The following is a 27934-nucleotide window of genomic DNA, read 5'->3' as shown; positions in this document are numbered from 1 at the left end:
GAGAATGGTTCAATATCCTACAGGAAACAGTTTAAAACTTGTATGACAGCATTCCAAGAAGGACTGAAGCTGTTTGGAAGGCAAAGGCCAGCCCCTCCCTCTTTAATGATTAATAAATATTCAGGTATTGTGTGGTGTTTCTATTATTTTGTCTACAGTATCTCAGCCCCCTTAGAATTGAGGACATCCCAGTTTCATCTGTATAAAAAGAGAGCCTGAGAAGTGCTCACTGCACCTTTGACAGAGAACAGCACTCACAGGTAAGAAAGGCTCCTGCAGTTTCCCATCGCTGTACTGCATTCTCACGTTTCTTTCACACTGTACTGCATTTCCGAGTTGCCTTCAAACTCAAATAATGTACATTAGAAACACTTTTTCGGTATTTTTCGGTTGATGCACTGTCATGCCATTTAATGTAAATTTACATCAGTAGAATGGTACTGAATGCATATTCAGTCTGTGAGATCATAAAACATATTTCAGTCATTTTAGTGCCTGTAAAATAAGCAGCAGTGTAATGCAAGTCTTTCGTGTTCATCCATTTCATTTTGATAGTTCAGTAACTAAATTACTGGGCACATCATGACCTACCTGATAACGCTGTCTTTCTTTTTTGTGAATGTAGATAACTGATAAGCAGCTAACCTGCACGCTTCCCCAAGCTTGTGAAACCATGTCCCACAGTAAAGGTATAAACCCAGTTTAGATGCCCTTCATATAGGGGTGTATTTGATGTATAAATTTGATTATCATGGCGGTGTCTATAGATTCACCGTGTTGCCATTATATTTTGATGAGCAGATTCTCTTAATTGGAGTACCTTATATAGCTTACTTTCACAGTTTACCCATTCATACATGTAGATATTTACTGAGGTAATTTGGGTTAAATTCTTTGCCTCAGGGTACAACAGCAATAACCCATCTGTGAGTAATGCCACACATATGAATGTAGTTTTGGTGCAAATGAGTTTTGAAAAAATGTTTCCCAAGTTCTCCTGGCAGGGCCAGTACCTGCTGGCTTGTCACCAGTAACTCCACTAAACACTTCATGCTAGCCTGAGGAATGTTTTATGAGAAGTAACAGAACTTTTTCCTTTTTTACTGTCATGGTTTTCAACACCACTAGTCTTGGTGTAGAAATAGAGAGAATGGAAAATGTGTTTAGTACATTTCTGAAGCGAGTGTCCATTGAGAAGATGTATAAGTCACTAACTGTGTGTGCTGTGTATCCTAGCCACTTAGGAAAATCTGATGCAATCTGATGTACCATTATCTGTTTTTCCTCAGACAGCTTCGATTCAAGCAAAAAAACTGGAATATATTTTATTGCTTTATTATTATCAACAGCACTGAATTATTGACATTATCAGTAGGAACTGTTCGTGGACACTAACAGACTGCTCTCCTGTTGAACAGTCTTGGGTCAATTTTTACCTGTAAGAGAGCTGAACTACATTGTTCTTTATGAAAGATCACACTGAGAATAGAGGATGTAAAATGTGTTTCATGCATTTCAGAAGCGAGTCTTCATACAATGAGTCTGCATTTCGAAGGATAAAATGATAGTCGCACAATACCTCGAACATACCTCAAGCACAGAATTCGAGTATGTGTAGAAACATTCATTTGAAGTATGCCACTGTGCTATTTGAATTGTTGTGCTTCTAAGATGTTGTGCATCTAAGATCGGTGTGAATAACCAGTGCTGTGAACTCATAACTAACTCAAGTGCATCTATATTTTCTCAGAGATGGTTCCTATCAGCAATGACATGGAGCTTTCAGTCCCCGTGTCAGACTTGCTGCTGGCTGCTAAGAAGACAGCCCTGCTGTTCCATATGTCTTACCTGTGTATGGCCAACTTCCCAGCACTGGAGAGGGAACTGCGGGCCAAGGCTACAGACGCACAGCTGCTGTTCAGCTCTTCTGCATCTCTGCTTATAGAGGTATTTTAATGCATCCCGTCCTTCAATACATACCCCTGCAGGTATGCTAATGGATTTGTGCATTTCTCTGTGAATATTTTCTTATTTTTACTATCATCTGTCATATACATTTGCTATCTGTCATATCGTGATTGTGCAAGAGTCCGTCAGGGCTTCGCTGGCTAACCATTCTTTTTTTTAAATTCTTTTTTCTTGGTTTTTTTTGTTTTGTTTTTTTCCCCTACCATCGCACCCCATCCTCAAAGTGTGCCAGCACCAGTGAAAACATGGTCAACATATTACTCCCAATTCTCAGACATGCAGCTGAGAAGTACAAGCCCCTGATAGCCGTGAAGTACTTGGAGAAAGCGAAGAGGTGGATTCATGGCCTCGTCGATGATGTTGACGAGAAAGTACAAATGTAAATACCCTTGGTCGCATAGGTCGCTCCAGAACACGTACCCAGCACTGAAACCTTTGTTATGTGAGGTTCTCTTCAATTTCTAAAAAAAAAGAAAGCATTATTCATCAGTGGCCATGGACGAGGTCTTTCTCTTTTCTCTCGTTTGCACTGTTCCTGTAGGTACGGGACGCTGGACAAAGACGTGGGGAGCACTGCCAGTGATGTTGTTTCGACCAAGATCAAAACTGAGGAGAAGATAAAACACCAAACCAAAGAAATTAAAGACCTGCAGAAAGTGGTGGACACGTACAAGGACAGGCAGAAAGACATTAACGCAGAATACGACCACATGAGGGAAATTGTGAAGGATGTCGCCAGCAGGAACCGGAAGTTTGCCATCGTGGCTGCAGTGGTTCCCATACTTGGTCCACTCATTAATGAAATTCAGCACGGAGTGCACGATGCTCAAGACCAAGCTGCCGTGAAATCCGCTAAGATCACCTTGCAGCAGCTGAATGAGAAAAAGGCTGGTCTCAGTCAACAGGAAGCAAAGCTGGAGGGAGAGCTGATGACTTCTCAGATGTCACTTGCTACGGCAAATATTGATCTCGGTATGAATGTGTATGATTTCTGCTTATTGCTTATTTCATATTATCTGGGAAAAACTTCAGATGTAAATTCATGAGTAAGAGGGGAAGGCATAGATAGGAAGCTGTACAATGCATCCAAATAAAAACAAAACAAAACATTTGCTTCATTCAGGCTTAAATGACTGTACAGTGCAAAAAGGATGTCCTCGGTCCCATTAAATCCACAATTAAAATCCAGTGGATAACTATTTTTGTTACCGGATTAAACGAAACAAAGTTCCTAAACACATTCATCTTACTGCACATATCTTTTTTGTCTGTCTTTCAAAGGTTCAGTTCCTGACCCTACCAATCTGAACGAGGTTCAGATGTGCCTGAGCAGAGTTCAGCAAATCCTGCTCAAGCTGAGAGCATTCTGGGAGGGGATAACTGTGATGCTGGATAACCTCCGCCAAAGAACCTTGGCTGGCAGTGAAATTACTGAAGATCTGAAAGAGTTTTTGGACTCCCTTGACATTGCTGGAAAGGTAAGTAATCCTACACTGCCAAAACGTAACACCTCTTCTGGAGCGATGAGGTGGTGTTTTCAATTCATATTCATAACTCGTCACGGACCTGCCGATTCCTCCTCCACAACATCAGGAGGATTCGCCCGTTCCTAACCACATACGCGACGCAGCTCCTTATCCAGGCCACAGTTCTCCCTCGACTGGACTACTGCAATGCTCTCCTTGCAGGCCTCCCAGCATGCACCACCCACCCTCTCCAGCTCATCCAGAATGCAGCTGCCCGACTGATCTTCAACCTCCCCAAATTCTCCCATGTTACTCCCCTGCTGAAATCCCTCCACTGGCTTCCTGTCGCTGCCAGGATCAGATTCAAGACCCTGACCCTCGCCTTCTCTGCAGTCAACAGGACAGCCCCTGCCTACCTCCAAGAACTCATCCAGCCCTACACACCAGCCCGACCCCTACGCTCAGCAGCAACTGGACGCCTTGCTCCCTGCATGGTCAAGGCAGGAGGTGCTCGTTCTGCCAGACATCGGCGTTTCGCCTACATCGCTCCCCAGTGGTGGAACGAACTCCCGATCTCGCTACGGACAGCTCCTTCACCCCAGGCCTTCAGACGGGGCCTGAAGACGCACCTCTTCAGACTCTACCTGGACTGACCCAGCACACAATTGCTGCCCCCCCCCCCCCCCCCATCAGTGCTGTCGTAAATTGCTGTGCTTCTTAAATTGTGCTTTTAAATTTTGTCTCTTGTTGCCGCCTTTACTCTGACGCTCATTGCGCCGTTTGAAGTTGTTGAAGTTTGCCGTTCGAAAGTATATCGTACTAGTTGCCCTTTAGGCTGTAATTGTAAAAATCTGATAGTACTGCGTCCTCAAACAGACCTTGCTCTCAGCTGAGAACTGTTTCATTGTGGAACTGTACACACCCTGTCCCCGTACTGTCGCTGTACCTACTGTATGCACTTTTGTAAGTCGCTTTGGATAAAAGCGTCTGCTAAATAAATAAATGTAAATGTAAATAACTGTATCCATTTACACATACCAGACTGCAACCTTTCAGGTTCATTTCACGTTCCTTTATGCATTGTGTTGAGATTAGTGGATCAGTGCAAATTATTAATTATGCTAATTGGTCAATTAATTATACCACTATTAACTACTTACACAAACTCAGCAAAACTGCAGAATCTGTAGAGGTCTTTTTGATTTGATTTCAGATTTTTTTCACACCATATCCAGGAAATTGTATGTAAACCTCTGCTTTCAGCATTCAAAATACATTTTCAGTGACCTACATGCATATTTGCTTTGTTATATTTGGATGAATTTTACTGTGTGTGCGACTGAAGCTCAGGTATCTTTGTATTTTGCCCCACAGTGCTGGAAGACTTCTGGTGACCTTTGCCTCAGTGTGAGAGGCACATTCAGTGCTCAGTCCAAAGACACCTACAAATTCCTGGAGGTCAGCCCTTCCTCTCTGTCAAAGGAAGAGTGGTGCGAGCAGTACAACTCTCTGCAAAAGCAGCTGCAGGAATTCTATGGATCTGGACCTGCAGCCATTGAAGCAAAAAATGGTTCCAGCCATTAAAGAGGCTGAATGATCAGCAAATGCCTGCAATATCGACACAGTGATGCAGCCAGAAAGTGCAATCCTTTTGTCAAGGCATGTTATGTTTGTCAAATTGCTTTAAAATAAATATATGGGGTGTTTCAAGCGTGGATTAATCCCTGATTAGAGGTTGCTTTGGGCTACTTCCTCAGTTATCAAATGATGTGATTCCTTGGGTCCTTTTCTGCTTTTCATTAAGGTGTCTGTCACCCTGATTCATAACTGTAATAAACAACCAATTCTATATAAACATTGAAGCAGTCTGGATTTGACTTAGTCCTGTTTTTACAGATACAAAATTTCAAAGCAAAATCTATACAAAACAGCAAAATTATAAATGCAACATTATGACGCCTTCAGACATTATCTGAGAAGTGAAGAGAAATTTGTCATTACCATTACTTATTTCGTTCATAATAACAGGTCACTCTGTGGTAGCAAAAACATGTTGCGATAATGACACTTTTTTGTTTTTATTTTGATAGGCCTTAAGGTCTGCTATGTCAGTTTTAGCAGCTAACATATAGCACACATCAATCACACAACATAAAAACATTTTTAATCAAACCCAACCAGCTGGGATTGTGGTCTTTTTGGTCTTCCTTTATATTTCTGTGATTTGGAGATTTAAACAAAAAAAAAACAAAAAACAAAAATTGAATATCCCTCCTGGACCTCCATGTTCTCCACTGTCACTTTGTGTTTCCCAGGCAACCAAATGTATCAAGTTTTGAAAAAACTTTATTGTGCAGCAATTTGTTCATGTGATGACTGTCAGTGCTCCTGCCCCCTAGTTGTTGTGTTCATGTTTTTCCCCTCCGTCATTCTGGTCCATGTGCTTCTGTTTACTGTTTTTCCTTGTGTTCCAGCCCTGCCCCGCCCTCCGCCCTGTCTCCACCCGCCTGATTGCCTGTTGGTCTTCACCTGCCTGCCTGCACACCTGCTTCCCATATCCTTGTCAGCCCTGCCCTATATCTTCCCTGAGTGTCTCTGTTCCATTGCTAGCTTGTTGCAGTGTTTCGTCCCTGCTGGGTTTTCTGCCTGTGAGCTCCCGTTTTCGACCCTGCTTGTGCCCCGACCTCATTCCTGCCTGCCTCATTCCTGCCTGCCCAATTCCCTGATTGCCTGCCTGCCTGGTTCCTGACCCTGGTTTTGCCCATAGACTGCCTTCCTGGTCTCGACCCTGCCTGTTTTTGATTCGCGATTTTGTCTGACGATTACAATAAATCCGTTTGGAACCCGAAGCTCCTGAGGGCCGCGTCCGAGTCCTTGCCTGAGCCGTGACAGATGGTAATGATGGTGATACCATGGAGCAGACACATTTTGTAAAAAAAATCTAATATAAATGAATTTTGCAGAGCAAATATTGCAAATATTGGATTCTTTTGATGGTCATTCAGTCAGCTCATTTTTCAGCTTTTTCACGTCACAAAATACATTTGAATATAAAAACCTCAGGAATTGGAAAAGTGAATAACAGCAGAAGTCATTCATATAATGCTCAAAAAAGGGAAAAAAACAGGACTGAGAGAAGGTGACGAAGTTCAGATACAACAATGGTATGAACTTACTACTGGTAAAGACAAGAAACAAACATTACCATTTTGTCATAAAAAATCTGTCCCTGGGACCTTAAAGTTGCTAGACTTAAAGCTGGAACTTTAGCCTTGTTTTATTGTTACAAATATTGGTTGATGTTAATTAAAAAGGCGGAACATTGATCACTTTTCACAAAATCGATGAAGAACAGACCAATGGGAAGAAGTATTTTAATGATGTAGCATGGCAGAAAACTTATGACTGAGGAGCAGAGCATATTAAAAATGCCCAAGTTTTGACATTTATTCTATGCCTGTGTGAGAGTGTAACCAACTTATGCTTGTTGGAATGGTAATGCATCGTTGTAATTTCTGTCGTAAACCCCAAGAAAGGTGTAACTGACTGTGCTGTATAGACATATATGGGGTAGGGCCCACTAACCACCAAAATTTTTACGTTTGAATATCTTTGACCGTTTCTTGCTGAAAGGGTTTTGGTTATTCATAAGATGTGCATTACCAAGCAAGTAACTGTCAGGTCCAGTGGTGCAAACTACCCAGTATAACAAAGGCATTTCATGGGAAAAATGACACATATCCCTAAAATGGCCTCTGTTGAAAGAGCAGATGTGATGCAAGGATTCATTTGCAGAAGTGACTCTCCCTTGCACAACTGTTTGTGTACGTGACAGGTGGGAGGTCAAAGAACCAGAGACACAGAAAAGCCACATCTGCCCTCAACATCAAAAACAGAGAGAGAAAAGAAAAACAACAAAATATGTGTCTCATTTTATGATGGTGATACCATGGGTCAGATACATTTTGTAAAAAATCTAATATAAATAACTTAGGCACCAAATATTGGATTTGATCATTCAATCAGGTCATTTTAGACTCAAGACAAAGTTAGATTTTTCAGCCATTTTTGTTTTTTTTTTAGCCATTTATACAGCTGTGTATTTACTGTGGCAATTCAGGGTTAAGTACCTTGCCCAAGGGTACAGCAGACTCTTAAATAACTCTGGAATGTCAGTCTTTTCTCTTTTTTTACGTCTGATGTTTAAATCCTTCGCTTTAAAATCTCTACCGTCCTACAATTTTTTAACTCCATGAACTGCCCGCTTTTGGCAAAATACTATATAGTAATAACTGTCAGATGGAGCTGGAAGAAAACCTCTCATATAAACCAAAACCTCTCTCCTGTTGTTCTTATTTTTCTTAAAAAATGGTCTTAAAGTAACCTTAGATCTTTATGTAGAATTTCTTTGTGGCACTGGCTTCATACAACATTATACTGTAGGCCAGCGTTTCTCAAACCTCTCCTGGAGTACCCCCTGCCCTGCAGGTTTTAGATCTCTCCCTGCTCCAACACAGCTGATTCAAATGATCAGTTTGTTATTAAGCAGCTTCAGGAGTTCATAACGAGTGGATCATTTGAATCAGCTGTGTTGGAGCAGGGAGAGATCTAAAACATGCAGGGCAGGGGGTACTCCAGGAGAGGTTTGAGAAACGCTGCTGTAGGCTACTCGAAATCTGAGCAGAATGCATAGGTGGGACCAGGTAACAGAAAAGCTGTAACTGGGTCAAAAATGAAACATACATTTGGTCAGTCATGTTCTGAAACTGTAATGAGGAACCTGTTGGTAGAGCTTGTTTCCTCTTCCAGAATGTTCCTGTTGATGAGCTGCAACGCATCAGTCTGACAGCAAAGAAGAAAACCGAAATGGCGGAAAATGAACACCTCATTTCCTTGTTATATTTAAACTGAAAAAAGTTTTTTTTTTTTTCACAAATATTAGTAAGACCCATTATCTCGGCTTTTAAATGATGGAAATCTGCATTTCCAGTGTTGTACAGTGATTTGATATTCAAGTGAAGATAACTATTTGACAAAAAGAGAGGAGAGGGATTACCAGAAACTAAAATGGAGACAAAAATTTTGTGAGTATGAGATATTAGAGAGCAATATGTTTCTTATGGAATGTCCATTTTGCAGTCCAACTACTAATTTCAGCTCTTTCATGTTTGTCCTTTCCCAGCAAAATGTCTATAATAGTGCTTACACAGTACTATTTCCAAAAATCATGCATTAACCTAAGACTAAAACTGTTTTCAGTGCAAAAAATTTGGAAAAACTTATCAGCATGCCTGTAAAGTAAATATGAACATTTTTGTATTATTGAATTAAAAAAAAGAAGAATAGAGGTTTTTGTTGATTGGTTGATTGGCTTTATTGGCTTGATTTTTTTTTTGTTGATTGGCTTCGCTTGTTGGCTTATATTGATCCAGACAAGAGCTCATGGTAGAGACTTTTATATAATGGAACTGGAATTTGTGTTTATGAATCACAATGTTTTAATTATGCAACAAAGACACCCTGCAGCGCTCAGTATAAACCGCAACAGTTGAAGGTGGATTAGTCTGACCGCGCAGATGAGCCCTCTGTCTCATGTTCATTGAACATGAGGAAGGTGATTCTCTGAACGTGACCCAGCATTAAGGTGGTAGGTTTGTGCTGGGGAAGTTCTGTCTAACGTCAAAGTGAGAACATTATATTTTCCCTCTGAGGAATCATTACAATTATTGTATGTCTCCACATACAATAGATCAGTGTTTCTCAATCCTCTCCTGGAGTACCCCCTGCCCTGCATGTTTTAGATCTCTCCCTGCTCCAACACAGCTGATTCAAATGATCAGTTTGTTATTAAGCAGCTTCAGGAGTTCATAACGAGCTGATCATTTGAATCAGCTGTGTTGGAGCAGGGAGAGATCTAAAACATGCAGGGCAGGGGGTACTCCAGGAGAGGTTTGAGAAACACTGCAATAGATTATTGTATATATTATTGTATATTGTATTTTGTATATGTCAAAGGTTCTCATATATGTCTGAATTATGACTGAAAATTTACTGAAGGTTTGTTGTTTTTTCATGCCATATGATGTTCTTTCTGTCACGTGATGTGCTCTGTCTGTCACGTGATGTTCTACAGCATGAGATTCAAGGTCGGCTTTATTTGAGGTCTTCCTGTTTGGTTTCTGAGAAGGCCTGCATATTTTATTTTACTTCTTTATTTTAACCTATTAAGAAGATTTGCTGGCAGTTAATTAAATCATCATATCATTGAGGCAGTGCATGTCCCATGTTCAGTGAGGCTGGAGAATCTGACTTGGTAGTATGGTCTCCCACTAAGGGTGACATACTAAGAGTTCTACTGAGAGTGACGTCAGCATCATTAGTTCATTTGGGTGTTTTCAGAAACAATGATGCCATAATGCTGATTATATTTCATTTCAATGAGTTAATGCTGGTTAAGGCAGGTATTAATTTCAACTAGATTCCCTCATTGTTACTGAATGTGGCTGGTTCAGCTGCTAATTTGTAAAGAGGTTGATTTTGTAGTCAAACTCAGAAAAACTCTCATAGAGGTGAATATGTCCATGTGCCGTTTTTCATTCCTGTGAATGGTTTGATTAGCAGAATTCTGATAAGTGAAATGTAGTAATTGATCAATCTGCATAGTTAAGCAATGCGTTACAGCCCATATCAGTGTCATTGTCAAAAAGGTGGTCTGCTGTGCCTCAGGTCTCGTGATTGGCAGATTAGGACAGATCCAGCACAGATGAACCCAGGTGCAGCCTAAAGAGGTGCATCTCCCCAAGGAAACTGAAGGTGGTGAGTGGAGTTTATATCATTTACTGGGATCTGACAAGTCCCCCATTATTGTTTCATTGCTATTATTTTTCAATCTCAGGATTTTAAGAAATAATATTTTAATGCACCTACTGGAGGCAAAGAGGCAACCGACTAGTCTTTGCTGTCTGAAGCCCCTGAGTTGCAGTTTCATTATTTTTGGACATTGTCATGTTAATGAATAGAGTGCAAAGTGAAGGCTGGTGAAATTAAACTACTTTTTAATACCTCAAGGGGAAAGCTGAAGCTGTAGGTGGCTCTGTCGATTTACATGGGGTAACATGCAAAATAAGAAATCAGCTGTAACAGAAAAAGGACTTTGAATTTGATATAATCTGGTTTTGCACATGAATAACACTTTTAATTCAATAACACTTTTAATCCAATAGGTAAAATAACCTGCTGTGAAAAGTATACTTTTGCTACAGATTTAGTTTCGAAATTTAATTTTGAAATCTGTCACAGAAATAAATTTCAGTTGCATATTTACTGAGGCTGTAAAGGTTGTAAAGGTTGCCAGTTTAATTCCTTACTGGGGTACTGCTTTTGTACCCTTGGGAAAGGTACCTAACCCGGCCTCAGTAAATATCCAGGAGTCCAGGGCCAGTTGAAAATAATGCTTACCCCACCTTAGTCAGTATGGGTGGCAGTGTAGCATAGTGGTAGTGAGAAGGACCGGCACCCAATAAGTTGCCGGTTTAATTCCCCACTGGGGCACTGCTTTTGTACCCTTGGGAAAGGTACCTAACCCAGCCTCCGTAAATATCCAGCTGTATAAACGGATCAAATCGTAACTTCTGTAAATCGCTGTGGATAAGACCGTGTGCTAAATAACATTAAGGTAATGTAACATATAATGAAGGGTCCCCATGTAAAACACCAACAGAGGTCCTTCAGTGCTGTGGTCTGATTTTAATCATTTTGGATGCCTGAATTATGGTCTGAAACATGAGAAATTTGAGAAACTTTTTTTTTGGTTTGTTTTTTTTTTTTTTTTTTTTTTTTTGGGGGGGGGGGGGTGGGGGGGTGGGAATTGGGCATTTGTTTATGTCTTCTCTCCATGTCCCTTTGGTCCTCCAGCCGCAGAATGTCCAATCCACCAATCAAGACCTCAACATTCCAACAACTTGGTGAGCTGACACACCCACATCATTGGAATGAGTCAGTCGCACAAAAAAGTCTAAATCATCCTTAAGGAGACAATGACTGAATTACACCAGAGTCTAAATCACTTAATCTGAGTCACTCAGAGACCAGAATATAATTGTGGCAGTGAGTCACTGACACATCAGCGACAAAATCACTGACACGCCCGATTCTAAAGCACTTGTGTGCATCACTCACACACCACCATGTATCTCTAGAGTGAGTAACTCACACCAGAGTCTATATCACTAGAGTGAGTCACTTATGCAGAATTCCCCTTTTAGACGACTAGAGTGAGTTACTCAGACAACAGAGCCTACATTACTAGAATGATTCAGACACCAGACACTGAATTTCTAGAGCAGGCCAAACACAGTTGTAGTCACTCGAGTTAATCACTCACAAATTAGAGTCTACATAGCAAGAGTGAATCAGACACATCACAGTTTAAATTACTTGGGAGTCACTTAAACATCAGAGACTACAAATCAGAGTCTAAATCATAAGAGAGAGACACTCACACACCTAAGACTAAATCTCTAGGGTGAGTTACTCACACAAGAGTCTAAGTCACTTAACTGAGTCACTCAGAGACCAGAATATAATTATGGCAGTGAGTCACTGACACATCAGCGACAAAATCACTGACACGCCTGATTCTTAAACAATTGTGTGCATCACTCACACACCACCATGTATCTCTAGAGTGAGTAACTCACACCAGAGTCTAAATCACTAGAGTGAGTCACTTATGCAGAATTCCCCTTTTGGACGACTTCTCCTCTGTTTTCTGCCCAGCAGAAGAGGACCACGTTGCACCACCACCTCTTCCAAAGAGGGTGCCTTATAGTGACAATGCTGGGCTACCTCAGGCTGATGGTGGTGATTTTGCAGGTGAGTTAATCTAAAAAAACTGGCAGGGTATGACTTCATGTTGAAAGACACAGTCTGATTTTATTCATTTTGGATGCCTGAATTATACAAATTCTCACAGTGAAACTGTTTATTGTTGGGACATCCACTTTTGTTTGGGTCCACCTGGTCCTCCAATATCCCACACAATGTCCGCCCCACAAATCAGGACATCTGGAGCACAGTTGTCAGGATCGGAGATCGGGACACAAACGCGGACCACAGGGTATACGGTTCTAAGCGTTTAATCGTAATCGGTAGGCAGTTCGTGGTACAGGGACAGGCAGGGTTCAAAAACACGGGGAAGCAGTCCGGGGGCAGATCCAGAAACGGTATTCGAGGCAGGCAGAGTGGCGTCAAACAAATCCGAATCGGCAGGCAGAAAATGAAGTCAGGAATCAGGCAGGAACGGCGACAGCAAGCAAATCACGGAAACTAATGCGGGGACGAGACAGGAAAAATCACTGAAACGAACTAGCAACAAGACAGAGACACTCAGGGAAGATATAGGGCTGGGGTGACACGGCAATGGGATGCAGGTGAGCAGGCAGGCAGGTGCAGGTAATGAGGAGATCAGGTGGGCGTAGACCAGGCAGGGAGCGGGGCGGGGCTGGAACACAAGGAAAACAAAAGCACAGGGACGGGGAAAAACAAAAACACCGTGGCTTAAGGGGGCGGAGCCCTGACAACAGCACCCAGTTGAGCTGACAGCCAGAACAAAAACACTAGCATCCATTATCAGCAGAGTGAATCACTCTAATATTCCAGTTAATTCATGAGAGCAAATCACTCACAAGCCAGAATCCACACAGCTAGAGTGAATCCCTGTCATGTCACAGTCTGAATCACTACACTGTGTTACTTAGACACCAAAGTGTACATCACAAGAGTGAGTCACTCACAAATCAAAATCTACATTACTACAGTGAATCACAATCAAAACCAGAGCACATCACCAGAGTGAGCCACTCACACAACAGAGTACAAATAACTAGAGGGAGTTACTCAGACAACAGAGCCTACATTACTAGAATGATTCAGACACCAGACACTGAATTTCTAGAGCAGGCCAAACACACATCACAGTCGTAGTCACTCGAGTTAATCACTCGCAAATTAGAGTCTACATAGCAAGGGTGAATCAGACACATCACAGTTTAAATTACTTGGGAGTCACTTAAACATCAGAGACTACAAATCAGAGTCTAAATCACAAGAGAGAGACACTCACACACCTAAGTCTAAATCTCTAGAGTGAGTAACTCACACCAGAGTCTAAATCACTAGAGTGAGTCACTTATGCAGAATTCCCCTTTTGGACGACTTATCCTCTGTTTTCTGCCCAGTAGAAGAGGACCATGTTGCACCACCACCTCTTCCAAAGAGGGTGCCTTATAGTGACAATGCTGGGCTACCTCAGGCTGATGGTGGTGATTTTGCAGGTGAGTTAATCTAAAAAACTGGCAGGGTCTGACTTCATGTTTCAAAGACACAGTCTGATTTTATTCATTTTGGATGCCTGAATTATACAAATTCTCACAGTGAAACTGTTTATTGTTGGGACATCCACTTTTGTTTGGGTCCACCTGGTCCTCCAATATCCCACACAATGTCCGCCCCACAAATCAGGACATCTGGAGCACAGCACCCAGTTGAGCTGACAGCCAGAACAAAAACACTAGCATCAATTATCAGCAGAGTGAATCACTCTAATATTCCAGTTAATTCATGAGAGCAAATCACTCACAAGCCAGAATCCACACAGCTAGAGTGAATCCCTGTCATGTCACAGTCTGAATCACTACACTGTGTTACTTAGACACCAAAGTGTACATCACAAGAGTGAGTCACTCACAAATCAAAATCTACATTACTACAGTGAATCACAATCAAAACCAGAGCACATCACCAGAGTGAGTCATGCACAAATTAGAATCACTTTGCATTGTTTTTCCTCCGCCTTCTGTCCAGCAGGAGAGGAAGATGTTAAACAACCTCCTCGTCCAAAGAGAGCAACTTCTCTTCATCCCTCCATCACAGCACAGACTGGAGGCACTGCTGTGCTACCACAGGTTGATGGATGTAATATTCTGGGTGATTTTACTGTCAATATAACCGTTGGCTCTGATAACAAAGGTGAGAAGGGTTGCATTGTTCTACAGTAACTCTCAACTGTCCTCACACAAGGACCAGTTCTTCTCCTCCCTGACCTAAATCGTTTCAGGGGAATGGATTGCTTTGTGTGTGTGTGTGTTTGTGTGTGTGTTTGTGTGAGTGTGTTGTTAAAAACATTTTTAATCCTTTTTTTCTTTGTTGAAAAGATTTTTTAGTGGTTGGTTAGTACTACCACCAGAGTGTGGCATGGCATTTGTAAAATTAACCAAAAGCCCATTCTATATTAATGACATTTTTTTTTTTTAACTGGTTGAACTTCATATACGTCTAAACACCATTTTCCCTTCCCTTCATCCTTTGTAGCCTCCCACACTCAAACCAAGAGGGAGTCAAAGGTCACAGATCCATCCATGGAAACACCTGGAGTTCCTGGTAAGTAGATTGTTCACAGGTCAGCAACACTCCTTCTGAACCCTGAGAATGACCAGAAAAAATAACCATAAGTGAGGGCAGAAATATAGGTTACAACACCACTCTGCACTATTTTAAAAAACCTACATAACTATTCTCTACAGGTGATCTTCTTGCAACATTTTCTATGGAAGTGAAAGATATCCTGGAAAAGAAATATAAATGCATATGCGAGGGTCTGGCTGAGCAAGGAAACCATATCTTTCTGAATAAGATCTACACAGAGCTCTACATCACAGAGGGTGGAAGTGGATGGGTCAATAATGAACATGAGGTGAGACAGATTGAGATGATATCCAACAAACCCATCACACAAGAGACTCCAATCAAATGCAATGACATCTTCAAAACTCTACCTGGACAAGACAAACTTATCAGAACTGTCATGACAAAGGGAGTTGCTGGCATTGGAAAAACTGTCTCTGTGCAGAAGTTCATTCTTGACTGGGCAGAAGAAAAAGCCAATCAGGATGTTCATTTCATATTTCCTCTACCTTTCCGAGAGCTGAATTTGATGAAGAATGACAAATGCACTTTAATGCAGCTGCTTCACCCCTTTTTACCGGGAATCAAAGAGTCTGGATCCTTTAAAATTGAGCGTAAGAAGGTTGTGTTCATCTTTGATGGTCTGGATGAGTGTCGATTTCCCTTAGATTTCAAAAATAATGAGAGCTGGTATGATGTCACAGAGCCAACATCAGTGGACGTGCTGCTGACAAACCTCATTAAGGGGAATCTGCTTTCCTCTGCTCTCCTCTGGATCACCACCCGACCAGCAGCAGCCAATAAGATCCCTCCTGAATTTGTCCACCAGGTGACAGAGATACGAGGGTTTAATAATCCACAGAAGGAGGAGTACTTCAGGAAGAGATTCAGAGATCGCAATCTGGCCAGCAGAATTATCACACACATAAAGTCATCAAGGAGCCTCTACATCATGTGTCACATACCAGTCTTCTGTTGGATTGCAGCCACTGTTCTTCAGCAAATGATGGGTAAGTCAGACAGTGGAGAAATCCCTAGGACTCTGACTCAAATGTACACAAATTTCCTGCTCATTCAGGCAAATGTGAAAAATCAAAAGTACCTGGGAAACAGTGAGACAAATTCACTTAATAAAACCATTCTGAAACTGGGGAAGCTGGCATTTCAACAGCTGCAAAAGGGAAATCTGATTTTCTATGAGGAAGACCTGAGAGACAGTGGCATTGATGTCACTGAGGCTTCTGTTTACTCTGGGGTGTGTACCGAGATCTTTAGACAAGAGCCTGGGATCCAAAAACAGAAAGTGTACTCCTTTGTGCATCTGAGCATTCAGGAGTATCTCGCTGCTTTGCATGTACTGCTGTCATACAGAAACAAAAACAAAAATGTACTTGACCACACCTTCAGTCGTGGTTTTTTTAGATTCAACCCATATTCCAAACTTTCTGTGTTGCTCAAGACAGCAGTAGATCAGGCCTTACAGAGTGTGAATGGACACCTGGACCTTTTCCTGCGCTTCCTTCTTGGCCTCTCACTGGACTCCAATCAGACTCTCTTACGAGGCCTACTGACACAGACAGGAAGCAGCTCACGGAACATTGAGAAAACCGTTCAGCACATTAAAAAGAAGATCAGGGAGAATCCGTCTCCAGAGAGGTCCATCAATCTGTTCCACTGTCTGAATGAACTGAATGAACATTCTTTGGTAGAAGAGGTCCAAAGTTACCTGAGCTCAGGAGGTCTTTCAAGAGAGAACCTCTCACCTGCACAGTGGTCAGCTCTGGTCTTTGTGTTGCTAACATCAAAAGAGGAGCTGGATGTGTTTGACTTGAAGAAATACATCAGATCAGATGAAGGTCTTCTGAGACTGCTGCCAGTGATCAACACCTCTAGAACTGCCTTGTAAGTTCTGTTTTACTTTTAAGTTTAATATTGCATGTCTGTAAATACAATAACAATATTGGGAAAGAGACAGTTACAACAGATATCTGTCCAGGTACAAATTCTAATGGACTAAATTTCATGCTGCAATTATCAATGACAATTTTAAAAATGTAGTTTAGAGCAATTATAATATATGGATCTCTAACACTGAATGCATATTCCTTTTCTACATAAGGAGTAATTTTTGGTAAGTACATGTACTTTTGGTAAGTACATGGTGTTTGTATTGCTCTAGTATGTCCAATCAGTTCTTAATTATGTAGTTAGACTTACTTATACTTAGTTAGTGACTGCAATTGTGTGTGAGGAGAGGGGATCATATGTGATTATGTGAAAAGCTTGATTTCCTTTCTAGGCTGAACAGCTGTAACCCTTAATTTATAAAAATCTGTGTATCTGTGTAATTTCTGTGTGGGTATGATGTCCATTAACACATCCAGACACCTGAGCAAAGCTGTAATTCTGACAGGAGAGTCACTGTAGGTTGTGTGGGTGCAGGGGGGTTGTATGTAATTATCTGATATGACATGATTTATTTTGCAGGCTGAGCAACTGTAATCTCAGTAAGGAATGCTGTGAAGCGCTGGCTGAGGCTATCAGCTCAAGCTCTTCCAGAATTAGACAGCTGGACCTGAGTGACAATGACCTGCAGGATTCAGGAGTGGAGCTGCTCTCTGCTGGACTGGGGAGTCCACACTGTAAACTGGAGATACTGAGGTCAGTTTTTCAAGGATTTAGCAAAACTTCAAAGATTCTATTTCCTATTTCGCTGTTTTAATGGGAAAATTACAAATTTGCGCACCTATATTTTTACTCTCTCCCAAAAAATTAATTATCAGTAGGTTGTTATGTTCCCACAATGCAACAAGTTACAATTTTGAAGGGCCAGTTGTGAATGTTTATGTCTCAGCAAGTCTGGAAAGAGTGCAGGTTTATGCTAAATTTACGGTAATATGAGAGTTATACCAAAGTCAAGTAGATTTTCTCAGCGTCAGTGAAGAATATCACACATGTTTGCAATGACAGTCCAAATAATAAATGCTGGCACTCATCAATATATCAGTTACTTCAAAATTAAAACCAAATGCAAATACAAGAACCAAACCAAGTCCCAAATACTCTTTTTTGTTGAATGGGAACAGAATATCCATGCATGACATCAGTACTCTATGGGTGTGCTGCACAGACATTAAAATCACAAACCGATAGTCTGGTAGGCCATGTAAGGTACTTTAAAATGACAGCAAAATTGTATATGTATAGATCAGAAGTGGAATTGTCCTCACTGAAGCTAGGAAAGTTAAAAAAGCTCAGCAATGCTTATTTTAAATAATCATTTCAAAGAGCAGTTGACATATTAATGTGCAATTTTGCTTCATTCTCAAAGAATAACGAAATTACACAATTCCAGAATAATCTGTGATGGTCATGGCTAGCTGATGTGACATGGGACAAAAAGGGAAAAAGACAGAAAAATCTATATTTCTGAAAATAAATACAGGTTATACCCTGCTAACCTAATAAAATCCCAGCATGACTAACTTCAGTCCCAATATTTTGCAATATCCTTTCCAGGCTGAATAGGTGTAACCTCACTAAGGAATGCTGTGAAGCGCTGGCCTCAGCTATCAGCTCTAACTCCTCCAGTCTGAGAGAGCTGGACCTGAGTGACAATGACCTGCAGGATTCAGGAGTGGAGCTGCTCTCTGCTGGACTGGGGAATCCACACTGTAAACTGGAGACACTGAGGTCAGTCCTTCAGGGGGCTTCGTAGAGAGGGTGGACTGATATAGTAGGTTTAGCAAAAGAACACAAAAATACTAAAACATTATAAAATAATGTTTGTTATAAAATAACAAAAGCAGTCATTTTCCTCTGATCTGATCTGTGTTCAGAGAAGGGAGAATGAAACTCTTTTCTCTTTTTCTCTGTAGGCTGTCACTGTGTGGAGTCACAGAGAGAGGTTGTGTTTCTCTGGCTTCAGCTCTGCGTTCAAACCCCACAAATCTGGAAGAGCTGGATCTGAGCTACAATCACCCAGGAAACTCAGGGATGAGAGCGCTCTCTGCTGGACTGGAGGACCACAAATGTAAACTTCTGAAACTGAAGTGAGTTATTATGAGTTATTATCTCATGATAAATGTTACACTATAATCTTATAAACACTGCATCAGTATAAAAACAGGAAAGTCCTGGCAGTGTGTGGAGCTCTCCCATTGTCACATGGCTCTGAGTTTCCACACTGCACTTCACAGACAGGCTGTGTGTTACTCAATCACTGTCTGTTCTTCTGGTCTTCCTGCAGTGTGGACCATGGCGGAGAGTTCAGGATCAAACCAGGCCCAAGGAAATGTAAGTTTATTATAACAAAATAATTCATTTCAACAGAACGTTTTAGATGTGTTCACAGCATCTGCAATTGAGATATTGAGATATTCAGGAAATTCTGACTATTTCTTCTCTATCAGGTTAACATCACATCTAGAGACCAATGCAAAATAACCACAATGTCTTTTAATTCTGACACCAGTTTTGACTCTTGCACAGTATTTTGGTCATATCAGCAGTTTCTAAAAACAGTCTCGAGAAAGGACTGAAAAATATCATGCTCATGCGCTAAATGTTCTAATTAAGTTTAAGGAATAAGTCCATTGTTGCTGGAAGGAGGGAAGATCTACCCTCTAGTGACTCCTGGAGGATTGTAGCAGAATTACACCACCTTGTTCTACAGTTCAGGTTTACTTTCTCAAAAATGATTTAGACTTTTACTGAATCACAAGTTTACAATTTATTTGAATCAGGAAGTCAAATATGTACATCACAAAATGGCTCATGCTGAAGCTACGCTTTATATGCTTGCTCTATTCTTTCCACTTACCTGTGTTTTCTCTGCAGATGCCTGTCAGCTCACACTGGACCCCAACACAGCGTACAAAAAATTGTATTTGTCTGTGGGGAACAGAAAGGTGACATGGATGAAAAAGGAGCAGCCATATCCTGATCACCCTGAGAGATTTAACTACTGGCATCAAGTGCTGTGCAGAAAGGGTCTGTCTGGGCGCTGCTACTTGGAGGCTGAGTGGAGTGGGAGTTGGGCTCGTATAGGGGTGGCATATAAAGGAATCAGCAGGAAAGGAATAGGTGATGATAGTCTCCTTGGACACAATGACAAGTCCTGGTGCTGGTCCTACTATGATGGATTATACTGTGTTTGGCACAATAAACAGCCCACTGACACACCTGCTCCCCACTCCCGCAAAGTAGGAGTGTATCTGGACTGGTCAGCCGGCACTCTGTCCTTCTACAGCGTCACCTCTGACACACTGACCCTCCTGCACACATTCCACACCACATTTACTGAGCCCCTCTACCCCGGGTTTAGTGTTGGACCTCATTCCTCAGTATCCCTGCGCCAGCTGGAATAGACTCCTGTGTCCTGGAGGAACACCTGTCTCCTCAGTGTCCCTGTGCCAGCTGGAATAGACTCCTGTGTCCTGGAGGAACACCTGCGTTCTTGTAGGAATTCATATTCTTGCCCAAGCTCACCTATGCTAGTGAACCAGCTCAACCTGTGACACAAATAGATGGTAAATGTGGGAGGGATACAGGGAGAGAAAGAGGGATCTGTGTCTTTGTGGAACTGAGCTGGAGAGAGGAGTACAGCTAAAGGGCACCCAGGAGTTAGTCTCTTATAAATTAAACCTGGGGAAAGAGTTTTGTTAGACACACACCCAGCATTGTAACTTGTAAGGAAACCTCAGTGCCGGGGCCCGCTTAGCCCCCGCTATCGATTAGATTATCTTCTAGTTTTTAGCTACACCCTCTTCCTCTCACCAAACATGTTCCCTTGATTTGTTTTTCCAACATGATTTTGTAATCTTAACATAATTACTGAAAACATAAAGAATAAATACAATGGATATTATCTGAAAAAATGTTGTAGTAAATGTAAAAATATAAATATAATTCACATATTTCACATGTTTTGTGCCAATGGAAATTTAAAAAAAAAATCTTTGATCAGGTAGCTGCAAGCCTCCACCACTAGAGGTGTCTGTACTGGCATCTCTGAAAAAATGAGGCATTTGAAAGGTGGTGCATACAGGACACAGCTGACCACGTCGGAACGCATGTCACTGCGAAGCTCTTAGCTGTCTGGGGGGGGTGACACCATAACATTCTCTAGAGTGACAGTGAGGTCACGGAAGTCAGAGGGAGACGATTTGGAGCCTGGATGTGGAGAAGCCAAGGTGCGTGATGAGACCTGTGAAACGGCTGGGTGTCATCAGCATGAAAGTGACAGGTGAAACCTCAGGAATGCATTACAGAGCCAAGTGAACCTGTATACGGTGAGAAGAGGAAGGAGTGAGCAAAGAGCTCTGGACATACTGCACACATCTTTCCAATGGGGACTGAACTTTGCGTTATGTTCGGAAGTTTACGTTACATTTACTGTGATTTAGCAGACACTGTAATCCAGTGTGACTTACATAGGTTACAGTTTTTATATTTCATACAGCTGGATATTTACTGAGACAATTCTGGCTCATGGGTACAGAAGCAGTGCCCCACCGGGGAATGGAACCAGCAACCTCTCAGTTACGACCCCTGCCCCTTACTACTGGGCTACACTGCTGCCCAGTAACAGTTTGTCAATAGAAACCATGATGGAAGAAGATATGTAGAAGTCTGGTTGTGACACATTTTCCAAAAAAAGGAAATAAAACAAATTTATCCAAACGAACCTTCCCTCCTAACACAATGTCATACAGCTGGCCTGTTATGAGCTTGTTTAATGTGTGATTTAGTGAATGTGTTCACATCTAAAATGAGGAAATGCATAGAGCAGTATGAGGAGGAAGTTGAGATGGGAAAAACACACATTAAAAACAGATTTACTGCTTTCGCTCACACAATAAAACTATAGTATATGCCAGTGTGGAACCTTGAGTCCATGAGTTCAAAAATGCATTTTCATCACTTTAGAGTTCAAGTGTTATCAATTGTAGATGTTATCAATACTAAACTGCCCACATCTAATGAAGCAATACATTATCTCTAGAAGGGAGCTGAGGAAGATTTATAAACTATTGAATGACTGAGTGATTAGTGCAGGGGGTTTCAGGGAAGACCGTAAGAGCCGACAGCTATTTTTCAGCATTTCAAGTTGGCATGCCGCACGGCAGAGTGGGCACCCATTGGAGGATAGGGGCAGCTCCACGGACGGCATCTGAGTGACTCTTAGGTTCTTGAGGAATCGCAGGGTGTCTGAGAGTGGTGAGATGAGCAGCCCCAGCTGACACGCCCACCGATATCTCCGGAAGAGCAAAGCCTATTCGTTCCACTGCTGTGGGCTGCTGGGTATGATCGGCTGATGGCACAGCCGAGGTTGAACCCGGGCCATATAGCTCAGCTTGAGCTCAAGAGGAGTGCCTTCACCACTGCACTACTTGGGAGCCCCGGCCTCATCTGTTTAAATTGAACATGACCTGATATTACACGTCACTCAACCTGTCTTGTTCAGTTTGCAAAATTTATAGTGAAGCCAACAAGATTACATTGCATTACATTCATTTAGCAGACGCTCTTATCCGGAGCAACTTCCAGCACAATAGAACACAGGTGTATCCATTCATGTTGAATGAGCACCAGCGCTAGACAGCACTCTTAGACCAGTGAGTGTGAGCATAACACTATTCAAGCCCTACCACCAGTTAACTTGTGCAACCTGACTAGATAAGGGAAGCCAAGTATGCCACACATCAGTCACTAGATAACAGAATCCAGAACATATCAGAATACTACACATAAAATAAACAGCAAGTACTACAAGTGGTAGGTGTTAGGGGACAGGGATTGAGGTGGAACCGAGATGCAGTCTCACCCATGGGGAGTTCATTCTGCCACTGAGGGACCAGTACAGACAGGGATTGTGTTTGAGAGGAGTGACCCCGTCGGTTGCCCCATGCTCACAGAATATAATAATCAGATATACAAAATAATCCATATTAGGCTATGCTTTTTAATGAAAATGAACCCAAACAATTGTCACAGTTTTCGTTCCCTCCCATATCCACCTTCTGCACATACGCTTACAGAGCTGAAATCAGTGACAATTGGAATGAGAGCTTTGTGAAGGTATGCGGCACCTTTGCTGACGCCAAAACAGTAGAAGGAAAAAAACCGTGACAAATACCTTAGAAAACCACAAGGAAGGTAATACTGCACAAACAGCTGGATGTGTTTGACTTACTTTGAAATATATCAGATCAGATGAAGGTCTTTTGAGGCTGCTGCCAGTGATCAAAGCCTCCAGAAATGCCCTGTGAGTTCTGCTTTTCATTTTGGCCAATGTTGCAAGGCCCTGAATACAGTTACAACACAGAGGATGGAAAATACTCTGGTGAAAGTAAAGTTGTAGACTGTAAAGAAATAAAACGTGTCTTTGTCTGTAATCTTCGTAATTCAAGAAATGTAGCTGAGCGCAGGCTGACAAATTATCTGTAGGACAGGTGGAAACTGCAGTCTCGTTTGAAAACGAAGAGTCCATGAAAATCAGGAGTCATTTTCACTCACACCTCAGCTGTTATTATGGCAGAAAAATGCACATGTGTAAGCATGGGCTTCTCATTTTGTCAGCCTTTTGCCAGCATATTCTTATTTCTAAAGAGTTTTGAGTCTCATGAACACACCCAGTCACACTGGAGGAGTCGGCTGGAAGTCTCACAGACGAGCCACACCCAGCTCCTGTAGGGTGTATGGGAGCAGGAGGGTTGTGTGGTAATTAAAATAACTGCTGTCAACACAGCTCTCAATTTAATATAAAGATTAATGGTTGAAAACAATTAATTGTAACTAAGGGACAGGCAGTAACTCTAACAGGAGAGCCATGCCCAGCTCCTGTAGGTTGTGTGGGGGCAAGGGAGGTTGTGTGGAATTATGTGATGTGACATGATGTCGTTTCCAGGCTGAACAGCTGTAACCTCAGTAAGGAATGCTGTGAAGTGCTGGTCTCAGCTATCAGCTCAAATATATGTATATCAGTAAAGCCCCTAGTTCCTTAGGGGGCTTTACTGATATACTGCACATTGCAATCTGGTTAAGAAACTACGTTTGTAAGAATTGTTATGCCATTATATTAGATTATGATGTCCAAGATCCAATCTCAGCACTGAGACACAGTGCCAAAATGCTGATTGTAATGAAAGAGTCAGAAGACTCAAGTGCAGAGCTCCTGTACTTTAATGAAGAGTCAAACAAATCCAAATCAGAATCTTCGAGAATGGTCAAAAACGCAAGCCAGGGTCAAAAAACATGGAGAGCAAAACAGGAGTCTGAACAAACTAGTGATGTTACGCTGGCGACCGATCCGAGTCTTTTGAAAGGGATCTTTTGAAGGGATCCGAGTTGTACTTGAGAGCTGTTCATTTTATTGTTGCACCCAATTTCAGTGCATGCAAGTTCAGTCAGTGTAGCATAGTGGTTATGGAGCAGGAATTGTAACTAAATGGTTGGTTTGATCCCTGCTGAGTGAGTGAGTGAGTGAGTGAGTGAGAGAGAGAGATAGTGTCAGGACTGCGGCTCCTTAACCGGGCTTGTTTTTGTTTTTGTTTTTGTTTTCCCTGTCCATGTGCTTTTGTTTTTCCCTGTGTTCCAGCCCTGCCCTGCTCTCCGCCCCGTCTCCGCCCACCTGGTCACCTGACTGGCTCCACCCGCCTACCTGCACACCTGAACCCCATTTTGTCATCAGCCTTGCCCTATATATTCCCCGTTTGTTTCATGTCTCATTGTGAGTTTGTCTCAGTTTGTCTGTGTTGCTACAAGCTGTTTTTCCTGTTCTCTTGCCTGTTTTCTTGACCACATTTTTGGATCCGGTTTTTGGTATTGTTAGCCGTGCTTTTCTGGTTTTCTGACTTTGCCTGTTTTGACTACTTTTTCTGGATTCCCCGTGTCGGCTTTATTAAATTACGCTTTGTGCACCCTATTCCGCTGTCTGCGCCTGAGCCCTGACAGAGAGAGGGAGAGAGATTTTTTTGCCTTGTGATTGTTTAATGGCCGTTACGTTGTAAAGCACAAATACACAATGACATTAGGTCTGGCAATATGAGTATCATTATGTGATATGATTATTTTGCAGATAAACCTAGTAATCCCCGCCCCCTAAAAGAATGATTAGCTGTTCTTTTGAACGGCTCTCGGAAAGGAACCGAGCCATAAGATCCGGCTCCCTTCAAAGAGCCGTTATTCCCATCAGTAGAACAAACAATCCAAATTGCACGACAAAGAGCAGTCCTTAAATCCCCCAGTGGTGATTAGGTGAATTTGCTGCAGGTATATTTAAAACTCAGGTGACTCAGAGCCTGGGCGTGGCTGAACAGGGAGTTGGAGGCAGGCTGGAGGCAGGTCTGACAGTGATGAGGTTTGACAAATCTCTAGAACTTATTTTACTTTTGTTTCTGTTACAGTTTCTCTTGTAGCTTTGCCATGAACACAAAATTCATACAGCCAACACTGAATAGTGAGTTTTATACATTGTATGCATCGTATCCTCAAGATGCCACTTTCCCAAGGAAAGAAACCCTCAGAAACAGTTGCCCTGTTTTTGTACTTGCTCACCAAGACACTCGACAGTATCCTCTATCTTTTGGTAACGGATACTCCTGTGATCACATGACCATTTATATAGCCATCTACCAATTTGTCAATATGTTCCCTGACATGGAGCACTCTCAAAGTTCAACTATGACGATCAGTGCTACAAATGCACAGGTTCTGTGCTTATCCTGCTTTTGGCTGTGGTGTAACCAGGGGCATTAGAAGTTTTCATAAAGTTCCAGAATGGTTGAACAATGGAGGATTGAGGGAGGATTATTCTCCTAAGATTCTTTTGGAGGTACTTAGGAATACCACTAATTTTGATCTGTGCATTTATCAATGAAACATCCTTCTTTGGACACACATGCATGATGACACACTTTAGAGGTGTTAGTTTTATAAATATGCCAATTTCAAGCATCAATTTCTTTTGAATGAATAATCAAGTCAGGGTGTACATTTTAGTGTATAATGTATTTCTCTCTCCATTCACCCCCTTATCTGCAGATGCCTGTCTCACACTGAACCAGAAGACAGCACACAGAGTCCTGCCTCTCCCTGAGGAGATGACACAGAGGAGACAGGAGCAGCCATACCCTGATCATCCAAAAATATATAACCCCCAAACTGAGGGGGTCTGCCTGGGTGCTGTTAGCGGGGAGCTGAGCGGAGTGAGATGTGGGCGATTACAGGAGTGGCATATAAATTAATCAGCGGGAAAGGAGAGGATGGAGGCACTTTGACACAACAGCAAGTCCTGGTGCTGGCCTTTCTGTGAGGACAGCTACTCCCTCTGATGGAGTAAAGAGGAATCTCTTATCTGGCCCTTGCTCTTCCAGTCTTGTAGAGTAGGAGTGTATGTAAACTGGCCGGCACTCTGTCCTTCTACAGCGTCTCTTCTGACACTCTGACCCTCCTGCACACATTCCACACAAAATTCACTGAGCCCCTCTATCCTGGGTTTGCGGTTAATGCAATGGTCTCCTGTGTCCTGGAGGACACCTGTCTCTGTGCAGGTCCAGGTTGAATGCTATTAGCTGTAATTTATGTTATGCATATATTTAAATAAATACTTTGGTGTAAGGTGTTTCAAATGTTGTTAACAATTAACCATTGAAAACTGCAATGTATAAGTCTGCAATTTTATATTACCATACTGATAATCTAATGTAATGACCTTAATAAATGAGTGAATTTTCATATGCATTCTACATGTTACAATGGGCTCTGCATCAAAATGACTCATTGCCTGATCTGATCTGATTTCACACAATAAAAACATTTTAAATCACAGGTGAAGCACATTAGGGTAGGACTGCTCCCTGCCAACTGCCTTTCTATTGTCCCCCTTCTGGTTGGAAAAGTCGGAAAAGATGCCTCCAGCATTAAGCGCTGTTCCACTCCACGGTGATTGAGGAGAGGTGACTCAGAATCATCCCTGAAATAGGAATAAGGGAGCATAGAAGCAAACTTCCCGGAAACCACCAGAAACATCCCACCACCAAAGACCAAGATCTCCAACAGTTCTAGATTTTAGTCACTTGGTCCTTTGTAAGAAAAAGGCATTGACCACTGTAGACAGTTCAGTTTGTCCTAAATACATTCTGTATTTACCTTTACACCTGAGATTGTGGACAAGATGTGGTGATTGTACACACCTAAACAAATGCATACTTTCCCTGCAGACCCCATAAGAATAACTAATCATGTCCGTTCTAACATACTAATGCCTCCACTTGAGCCACCTACAACTGGTCTGAAAAGTTACTATAGATTTAGCAAGAGAAATGTTCTGTTATCTAAAAAGTAACTAGATTTATCATCAACCACAAATGTCCCAAAATGCAGAAGAACAAATAAAAAAATGTTCTGGCAAAATTACAGTAAATGAACTGTTAGCAGATATTCATAATTCTACATCAAATGTAGAACCAAGAAATTATGTATAAAGGCAAGATTTTCTTAATTACATTAGGATAATCGTGTTTTATGGCACCAAACAATAATACATATCCAATGATGCCAAATTCCATCATGTTACCATACAAATAGTGGCTAACAGTCACCTGGAAGAGCTCATCTGCAGTCATTATATCAGCATTCACTTAAAGTGTTAGGCTTAAGACAGGTCCAAACTCTTGCAGCCAAGGCCATGTCTGAGCGAGTGTAGGCAGTCATATTTGGAAGACGGGGGGTTATATTCTGCTGCAGCCTCTATCCTCTACAGAGGTCTCCACTGGACTCTCTCTGTCAGCTCCAATGCTGAGTGCTGTTAACTGTAATCTAATCTTCTGTGACAATAATTTCTGTTTACCTTCAACTGCAGTACTGCCTGAACATGGAGTAACTTTATGACATGCCCTCCTCTTCTCTTCAAAAGCAATGTATCTTTTATGCAATTTGTTTCTTTTTTTCTGTTTGTCTCAGTGCTAGTTCAATTTTGTTTGCATTGGCATGAACTCAACAACAGAGTAAAATACATTTGTTTATTTACTGTG

The 27934-nt window shown here is 41.8% G+C and overlaps 2 protein-coding genes across 2 annotated transcripts in view; both read left to right on the top strand.

The window, feature by feature from the left end:
* Window positions 1–210: 210 nt before the first annotated feature.
* Window positions 211–5018, top strand: LOC118772279. Its single transcript, XM_036520540.1, has 7 exons — window positions 211–260; window positions 626–689; window positions 1751–1947; window positions 2193–2347; window positions 2510–2940; window positions 3250–3446; window positions 4809–5018. The coding sequence occupies exons 2-7, from the start codon at window positions 674–676 to the stop codon at window positions 5016–5018; spliced, it is 1206 nt and encodes a 401-aa protein (XP_036376433.1). The 5' UTR covers window positions 211–260; window positions 626–673.
* Window positions 5019–14819: 9801 nt separating this feature from the next.
* The window catches only part of LOC118773258 (NACHT, LRR and PYD domains-containing protein 12-like), a 104503-nt gene continuing 91388 nt past the window's right edge, over window positions 14820–27934 (top strand). The window contains exons 1-4 of the mRNA XM_036522110.1: window positions 14820–14873; window positions 15017–16799; window positions 17385–17558; window positions 18417–18590. Coding sequence (XP_036378003.1) covers window positions 14852–14873; window positions 15017–16799; window positions 17385–17558; window positions 18417–18590 — 2153 coding nt within the window. The 5' untranslated portion in view covers window positions 14820–14851. The remainder of the gene's footprint in view (window positions 14874–15016; window positions 16800–17384; window positions 17559–18416; window positions 18591–27934) is intronic.

This window comes from Megalops cyprinoides, chromosome 2 (assembly GCF_013368585.1).
Source record: "Megalops cyprinoides isolate fMegCyp1 chromosome 2, fMegCyp1.pri, whole genome shotgun sequence".
Taxonomy (NCBI): Eukaryota; Metazoa; Chordata; class Actinopteri; order Elopiformes; family Megalopidae; genus Megalops; species Megalops cyprinoides.
This window is presented reverse-complemented; position numbering and strand designations above follow the sequence as displayed.

Bases quoted from the DNA above. Each gene is read 5' to 3' on its own strand.
- LOC118772279 (XM_036520540.1), top strand. The intron at 2,348-2,509 runs GTAAATACCCTT...CTGTTCCTGTAG, and splicing joins GTTGACGAGAAAGTACAAAT to GTACGGGACGCTGGACAAAG. The intron at 3,447-4,808 runs GTAAGTAATCCT...TTTGCCCCACAG, and splicing joins CCCTTGACATTGCTGGAAAG to TGCTGGAAGACTTCTGGTGA.